This window comes from Olea europaea, unplaced genomic scaffold, assembly GCF_002742605.1.
Source record: "Olea europaea var. sylvestris unplaced genomic scaffold, O_europaea_v1 scaffold526, whole genome shotgun sequence".
Lineage (NCBI taxonomy): Eukaryota > Viridiplantae > Streptophyta > Magnoliopsida > Lamiales > Oleaceae > Olea > Olea europaea.
In genome coordinates, this window is record NW_019263579.1 from 138683 (window position 1) to 147017 (window position 8335).

The 8335-nt window shown below is 34.1% G+C and overlaps 2 protein-coding genes across 4 annotated transcripts; one reads left to right on the top strand and one right to left on the bottom strand.

The window, feature by feature from the left end:
- Window positions 1–17: 17 nt before the first annotated feature.
- LOC111388725 lies at window positions 18–5986 on the bottom strand. Of its 3 annotated transcripts, none has more exons than XM_023013514.1 (5): window positions 5125–5986; window positions 4400–4533; window positions 3381–3528; window positions 3177–3283; window positions 18–99 (listed from the first exon to the last, which is right to left on the bottom strand). In XM_023013514.1, exons 1-5 carry the CDS (start codon window positions 5399–5401, stop codon window positions 73–75), a joined length of 693 nt encoding a protein of 230 aa, XP_022869282.1. In that variant the 5' UTR covers window positions 5402–5986; the 3' UTR covers window positions 18–72. The 3 variants fall into 3 exon arrangements, with proteins under 3 accessions (XP_022869282.1, XP_022869283.1, XP_022869281.1); XM_023013515.1 differs by lacking the exon at window positions 18–99 and adding an exon at window positions 2847–3012; XM_023013513.1 differs by lacking the exon at window positions 18–99 and adding an exon at window positions 2847–3016 and having other exon boundaries at window positions 5125–5985.
- Window positions 252–2877, top strand: LOC111388728 (LRR receptor-like serine/threonine-protein kinase FEI 2). Its single transcript, XM_023013517.1, has 8 exons — window positions 252–283; window positions 366–470; window positions 773–909; window positions 1038–1211; window positions 1291–1623; window positions 1766–2017; window positions 2267–2400; window positions 2476–2877. Exons 1-8 carry the CDS (start codon window positions 252–254, stop codon window positions 2698–2700), a joined length of 1392 nt encoding a protein of 463 aa, XP_022869285.1. The 3' UTR covers window positions 2701–2877.
- Window positions 5987–8335: the final 2349 nt, after the last annotated feature.

Here is an 8335-nt window from a genome sequence, read left to right on the forward strand (position 1 = left end):
GAATATGCATAGCATTGGAGTTTGAATCCCCATCTTCATATCTTTACTTCCAATTTAAAGAAAATGGCGCAGCTAGAACTCTTGGGCTTTGATAGAGTCCTGAAATAATTACACTGCACTCAGCAAACTGTAATGCAAATTGATAGACTGAAATAGTTCTCTAGTATTCCTTTGCTGAAATTGATTACAAAGAAACAAACATGTTAAAGGAAATATAGATTTAGAATGCAAGATAACAGAAAATAAAAGGGATGGACGTTCGAGAGGTCCACTACTCTCCCATGTGACTACCAAATTCTGCCTGCCTTTCCATAGCACCAACCCTCCATTTATAAGTGGTTTTGCCTCTCAGTTACTCCTAACAGAATCCATAACCGTGCCCTTGCTGCATGTGCCCTCCTCTCCTTGGTTAATTCCTTTACTACCCTTGTTATTTTTCTTGCGTCTCTGGTATGTTATCCAGATTCCAGGTCTATCAGGCTTCTATCCTGAGAAATTTTACATGCTGTTTATTGACATCAAATTTTATCTCTCCTTTTTTTTTTTTTCCTCCTCTAAACAGAGATGATATCAATAGATGTACCCTTTCGTTTTATCTAAAGAGGTTAAGACTTTATTTAGCCTCTGTTTGGCAAATTTATAAATCAATTTATAAAAGGGAACAAACGAGTAGTAGTTATAAGTATATGATTGGAATTAACGGCTTTGACTGAATTCATATATCAATTTATAAATTGTATCCAAATGGAGGTTAAACGTATGTCTTCAAAAGATATTCTCAAAGAGTTGTTTCTATGCTTAGGTTTATCGGTAATTTGGATCTTTGTGGCCAACAAGTGAACAAGCCTTGTCGAACTTCACTAGGATTCCCTGCTGTGTTACCTCATGCTGAAAGTGATCAAGCTGCAGGTACTTGTTCAATGATTAAAAAAATAGGAACTTTAGTGGGTTCCTGTTTTAGTCCTCGCATTGCTATCCAATTTATGTTGTCTTTTTCCATGTAACTAAAAATGTTAACTTCTGAATTGTTGCTACAGTTCCTACTAAGAGGTCCTCCCGCTATATCAAAGGAGCAGTAATTGGTGCAATGTCCACGTTGGGTTTTGCATTAATTTTGCTCCTTGGTTTTTTTTGGGTACGGTTGCTGACCAAGAAAGAAAGGGCAGCAAAGAGATACACAGAAGTTAGGAAACAAGTTCATCAAGAACCAAGTAACCTTTATGCTTCAAATCTTAAAACATTTTCTCATTTTTACTTAAAATTCACTATTTTTTTATGATAATTCATCAGGTGCCAAGCTTATCACCTTTCACGGAGATCTTCCATATCCATCCTGTGAACTCGTGGAAAAGATTGAATCTCTTAATGACGAAGATGTCGTTGGGGCTGGAGGATTTGGTACTGTATACAGAATGGTTATGAATGATTGTGGTACGTTTGCGGTTAAGAAGATTGACCGGACTCGTGAAGGTTCGGATGAGGCCTTTGAGAGAGAATTGGAGATCTTGGGCAGCATCAAGCACATCAATCTGGTCAATCTTAGAGGATACTGTAGGCTTCCCAAGGCAAAGCTTCTTATCTATGATTACTTGGCTATGGGTAGCTTAGATGATTTACTGCATGGTACATTTCTTCTCAGTCTACTACGTGTCTTTTTTCTTTTTTAAGGGTAAATTACTAAGGTTGATTTTTTAGCAATATTTTCTTAATATAAATAAGTTTTTTGGTTCATATGAGCTTACCAGTTTTATAATTTATTCCTCAGCACGTGTAGATGACCGGATCTTGAATTGGAATGCTCGTTTAAGAATAGCCTTTGGTTCTGCTAAGGGATTGGCATACCTACACCATGACTGCTGTCCAAAGATTGTTCATCGTGATATAAAATCTAGCAACATACTCCTTGATGAGAACCTCGAGCCTCATGTTTCAGACTTTGGTCTTGCAAAACTATTGGTTGATGAGGATGCTCATGTCACAACTGTAGTTGCAGGCACATTCGGCTATTTGGCTCCTGGTTTGTGCTTTATCTTATTATGGACATTCTATCGTCTTGATCATCAGTTCACTTGTTTCTGCTTCATTCTCAGTCAAGATGTTGATTGGAGTTTATTAGTTCTAAAGATCCATACAAACAACAAATCCTGCTATCCCTCTTAAGGAGTAGACGATTCTGTGTCTCCTTTTTTAACATCTGTTAAAATTTCCAAGAAATCATCACTGAGCGTTAGACTGACCAAAATTTTTGTTCTTTCACATGACACAGAATACTTGCAGAGTGGAAGAGCAACAGAAAAGTCAGATGTCTATAGCTTCGGAGTTCTACTGTTGGAACTTGTAACTGGAAAGAGGCCGACTGATCCTTCTTTTGTAAAACAAGGATTAAATGTCGTTGGCTGGGTATATATGCTCACTTCAATTGCATTTCTAGGCTTCACCTATTACATACTTATTGACTGATAACAAAATTCGCAGATGAATACATTACTGAGGGAGAATCGGATGGAAGAGATCATGGACAAAAAATGTCGGAATGCTGACGTGGAGACTATAGAAGCAATCGTAGAAATAGCAGCAAGATGCACTGATGCAAATCCGGATGATCGTCCTACAATGCAGCAGGTACTGCAGTTTTTGGAGCAAGAGGTCATGTCACCTTGCCCTAGTGACTTCTATGAATCTCATTCAGATAAATCTTGATTTCGTGTTATTCCGCTAAATGGTATCAGAACATCCACTACTTGCGGATATTGTCAGTCCCCAGTTGTCCCGTCGGTTGTATATTACGTTCACTTGAATTGTGGATGAGCATTGTCTAAATCAATTTTGTACACTGTTTGCCATTGTTTACTCGTATCAAAATTAATTTGATGCAAAGAATGATGTTAATATTTACTGATACGAGTACAACCCTTCTGCAAAATTACAGCAATAGATTTTAATTTCATCACCAACATCTTGGGAGCTTGCCCCATCAAAATTTAAAATTCTCCTTCAAGTAGCTTACAATCTCTTGCTGACAAGAAAATAACCAGAGAAATAGATTAATATGTATTAATCAAGATTACAAATAATTATCGATTGAACAATATAATAAACGAGATGAAATGGTGGCTTTTCGACAAAGATCAGTAGAATTGATAATGAGAAGATGAAGGCAAGACGAATAAACTTACAATTAAACAGAGGATAATGCATGCAGCAGCACCAGGGAACAAAGAGTACCAAAAATTCAAATGATGAAGCTTAGCTCCATCGATGAACAGTAATGGCAAGCTTGCAGCTGCAAATCAATAATACATAAGACTAGCAATATCAATATGCAGACCATCAGCATCAATGAAATATGTTCATATAATGAGAAATTCGTAATTGATTACCTGGAGGATGTACTGCACGAGAGAAAATCATGAAGGCTAAGGCCGCGGAAAGGGCTGCACTCCTAGCTAGCCAAGCTGGACCGAATATTGAGAATGCCAGAACACCAATAGCTGCACAACCAATTTGAGCCACAAATATGTTGTATTTCTGCAACGTTGCAGCAGTCGGACTTTAATGGCCCATCCATTTCAAAGAAAGTACATATAGATACGAGAAAACAATAGATATGTAGAACAGAGATATAAAATTGGCTCCAAATTTATTGATAACATAGTTTGTTGCTATAAAATTGGATGCAAAAAAATGTTTTATGATGCAGACGCTTGGTCTTAAAACATAAACCTCATGGCCAGACCTTTTATGATCAATTGAAGACCTTGCAGCCAAATGCTATGAGACTAAAATAAAGTCCACAAAAGCGGTGAGATTCAGAGATGAATGTTTATTACGACATTAATATTGGGAATTCATTTTTAATCTCCATCTTCATAACACATGCAAAATTATGTGAGCTGATAATTCTCAACTCCACCAAATTTCGAAGACTGATACACCAATTTATATGGTTCGGATCAATGAAGCCTACATCCATGTGAATCTATTATAAACGGGGAGATTATAAGGACTTTCCCTTTCATCTCACACAAATTCGCACACAACATATCCTAGGTTATAATGATGAATGAGACATGGAACTATCTTAGGTTGTCTAAGCAATGACTCGGGGTCAAACTACGTGGAACAAAGTTAGACATATGCGACCCGGTGAACTAATGAGAAAAACCACAATGCAGTGTTGATATGAAGGCTAGAAAATCTTCCTAAGAAAATTCAGGTAAATTTAGCTTTCATCAGGAGAATTTACCATAGACAGTCTGATCACATTCCAAATTTTAAGTCTAAGACGCTAGGAAATGACATTTTATAGTCATATGAATTACATGAACATAGAACTATTCTTATATGGTATTTCTTGTGTAGTTTCTAGCAGGACGAAGAGACGTCACAGAATGTGTACCCTGGCACCCGGAGATGAGGGAGTGGCAAAGAGGACAGCACAAACCGCACCCAGCGGAGCAACTGTCATGGAAATCCCTTTTGGTGCCAACAATTGATCAATCTTTCCTAGTATAGCCATCGCAGCAAATGCCCCTGTTTATTGTAACCAACACCATAAAATGTTTGAACGATTATATCCAGTGCTGCACATAGTTTCAAAACTAAAACAAAACGAATCTTTATATTACTTTAAATTTGTAAAAGTTTAGTGATAAGCTCAATCTTAACATGTAAACATTTGCTTAGAATCACTTAAATTGATTATTAAAACTTGACTAAGTAGTTGACTTTGCTGGCCACATTGAATGTTCCACCAGATACAACAATGAACCCATATAAGATAGCATAACATCATTTATACTGCCACTCAGATTTATCAAAAACAAGCTTAGTTCAAACTCTTTAACTCAAAAACTTTATTAGACTCATTTACAACTGTAAAAGCTGTCTAAAAGAAAGTCATGTTTTCTTTTAACTTACCTATTTTGCCACACACAATTTGTCAACTCTTGAAGTTTCTCTTTCGCTTGTAAAATTTACATTTAATTTTTTAGAAAAGTAAATTTCAAGCCCAACAAAACTATCAAAAAAGGTAAATTTTACACTATGGATCAAGAGAATTACACATATTACAATTGTAAAATTAAATTAAATAACATAATCGTGATTCTTACTGAGTCTAACCTGCAGAAGGCCAAAAAATTTCACTAAGAGAAGGAGCTTTAGAACCCTTATCGGGTACCCAGCCATCCCAAACTGGTGCAGCCACATTACTCGACGATGCAAGTACTCTCAATTTCCTTTTTCTAAATCCCTTTTCTGTTCTAAGCCCAATGGTCTTTGCAGAATTACAAGAAGATCTTAATGAATTCAATGGAGAAAATCTGTACAGTGATGGCACAAGTGCTCGTGGCAAAAAGATCTGGATGTGGGCATTACTCGCATGAAGCTGCACACCCATTTCTTCAGTCTTTTATCAATTCCGGCAATAATATCGTATTTGGAGTATGTCTATGATATAAGAAGTCGAAGACATGGCAAAGCAGTGGAATTATGGACCCTTGGAAAGGTCGAAAGGTCAGTTGGGATAAGGGGACAATACGTTAGATTATAAAATTCCTAGCCACTATTCTATTCTATTCATTATTTATTTCTTTTTCCCTCTTTGAAACTTGAAGGGTTTGCTGGCTAATAGACTATACTTTTGTATTTGGCATGTTTGACTAAGCTTAAATATCTACTTATAATTAAAAGTAAATGTTAAGATAATTATTTGAGCCTTGGAGAGTAAATGTTAAGACAATTATTTAAGCCGTCCAAGTCGTGAGGATTCAAGATATCTATTTTAATGCCTACTTAGATCTCGAGTGATTAAATAAGATGTATAGGAACTATTAAAAGTCGTATCAAAGATTGGCTACAATGAATGTCTTAGCGAATGTGAGAGGTCCTTCACCACTTGAGTTGTACTTGCACGTGTGATTCTTCGGTTGGTGGTGCTAGTGGAAGCTATCCATCTCAAGATCTTACATTGGAGCTTAATATGAAATTTTATTTTCTTACTGAGTGAGTTCAAATAGCTTCTAAGTAAGGTCCATTCATTTCTTAAACCATACCCAATGAGGATGAGAGAATGGTGATCAAAATTTTTGATCAATAAACCAAGAGCTTACCACGAAACCTCCGCTCCCCTTCTCTTTTTTATGAATAATAAATAAGCTCTACTCTTTAAGAGGTCACTCTTTGATAAGAAAGGAAGAGTAATAAATCGAATTATTGTTATTCTAGTTACAAGTATAGCACATCTATCAAAGCAAAGCAAGTCTAACAATCCAACCTAGAGTTTTTTGAGGTCAAATTTTGATCCAAATATTATATCATATTGATGACGTTGAAAAATAAATAAGTTATATATTTTAAAAATAATTTTTATTTTATTATAAAAATTCGTAACATTTTTTGCTTATAAATTATAAAAAGTAACATAAAACAAATAAGAGTTTCTAATCTTAAAATATGAAACTATCAACATGATTTATTAACGTCATTTCCCACCCTTTGTGCGTCTTACGTATGTAAATTTAAACAAGTCTTATACTCTAAAAATAATGTGGTTAGGGGTCTAAACACGTATGTTGAAGTAACTTATGAGGGACTATCGACTTAAATACTATATTCGTTAAATTATGAGAGTGCCATGCTTTTGTCAAAATAATTACTATACATTTTTAAAATGGCATTTGGATAGATGATTCCTGTTTCTTTTGAAATAGTTTATTTGATGATAACGATGATGATGATCGATGAAATGGTTATTAAAAGAAGAAGAAATGCACCCAATATATCCTTCTCATGATGTTGACAAGAAGTTGACTATGTTGAGAATTAGAGATCTAACTCTATATCACGGAAAGCAATAAAATTACATAACGAAGATAAACACACGGAAGATTTATAGAAGTTCGTCTCATGTGAAACTATAATTCGCTATGCTAAAAAGAATTTTAAAAAAGAAAAATTCCACACTGTTTTCTATAGCTCTCTCTCTCTCTCTCTCTCTCTCTCTCTCTCTCTCTCAATTGATAATATATGTAAACCCTAATGACGACTCCCTATTTATAAGAAAAATTATAGTAATAAGTATGTAAACTCTGAAGTTGATAGGCATACGAAGTCCTCACAATCAGGGGCGGAGCCAAGAAATTCTTTCAGTTTTTTGTCATCGATTTAATGATGAAAAAAATATAAAACAATTTACAAAAATATTAAAAATGACATAGTTGATAAGTTACACTTATTCCTTGCGAAATTGTCATACTTTGATATCATTGTACAATAATTTCATTATCAATCTTAAAAAATGTATCTCATTAAAAAAATATTGAATTTCTATGATAGGATGTATTGCCTTTTTGTCTTACAAAAAACTTGAATATCTCGTTGTTACATAAAAACTCTATCAAAGATGGGAAGATAAAATTTTGATCGGTCATATTGCAAGTGCTTATTACACTTATCTTTAGCATACTAATTCAAAAATAATGGCAAGTGAACTTTCACTTATTCATGCACAGATAAGTGACTAAGAGTGACAAAATAGTTTATTTTTCAACAGTGAAAAGAAGATGAAGCTGTCTATGAATACGAAACAGCAAAGTTTATATTTAGAAATATGAAAAATGAATCAAATTATCTAAATAAAGCTCTCCAAAAGATCCACTGCCCAATTTTTCTCCTTAACTTAAACTTTTCGCCAATCACATAATCCATAATTAATTTCCAAAATCGATAAAAAAATAAAATAAAATCTTTATTCCACAATTAATCACTCAATACCAAAAGCATCAAATCCTAGATTTCAAAAATACCCATTAGATCCATGAAATCATCATAGAAATTAAATCATCCAAAAACTCGAATAGTTCATTTATTTTGAGTTATCTAAAAAATCCAAAGAGTTGACAAATATTGTCCATGCCACCATTGCATTCCAAATATGGGGCTCTCCCCAATTAAAAAAAAAAAAAAAAAAAAAAAAACCATTGCCGTATCCTCCACTCTATGGCAATATCAATGTTTGCAACATATGGTAAAACGCTGCAAAAGTAAAGATTGTAAACAACAATTCAAAACAAAGTAAAATTGAGGCAATGGTTACAATATTCTAACTTTAAGAGGTCACTCTTTGATAAGAAAGGAAGAGTAATAAATCGAATTATTGTTATTCTAGTTACAAGTATAGCAAAGCAAAGCAAGTCTAACAATCCAACCTAGAGTTTTTTGAGGTCAAATTTTGATCCAAATATTATATCATATTGATGACGTTGAAAAATAAATAAGTTATATATTTTAAAAATAATTTTTATTTTATTATAAAAATTCGTAACATTATGGA

Bases quoted from the DNA above. Each gene is read 5' to 3' on its own strand.
- LOC111388728 (XM_023013517.1), top strand. From the start codon at position 252: ATGGACGTTCGAGAGGTCCACTACTCTCCCAT. The intron at 910-1,037 runs GTACTTGTTCAA...TTGTTGCTACAG, and splicing joins TGAAAGTGATCAAGCTGCAG to TTCCTACTAAGAGGTCCTCC. The intron at 1,212-1,290 runs GTAACCTTTATG...ATAATTCATCAG, and splicing joins ACAAGTTCATCAAGAACCAA to GTGCCAAGCTTATCACCTTT.
- LOC111388725 (XM_023013513.1), bottom strand. From the start codon at position 5,401: ATGGGTGTGCAGCTTCATGCGAGTAATGCCCACATCCAGATCTTTTTG. The intron at 4,534-5,124 runs GTTAGACTCAGT...TACAATAAACAG, and splicing joins AATTTTTTGGCCTTCTGCAG to GGGCATTTGCTGCGATGGCT. The intron at 3,284-3,380 runs GTAATCAATTAC...ATTGATTTGCAG, and splicing joins TCGTGCAGTACATCCTCCAG to CTGCAAGCTTGCCATTACTG.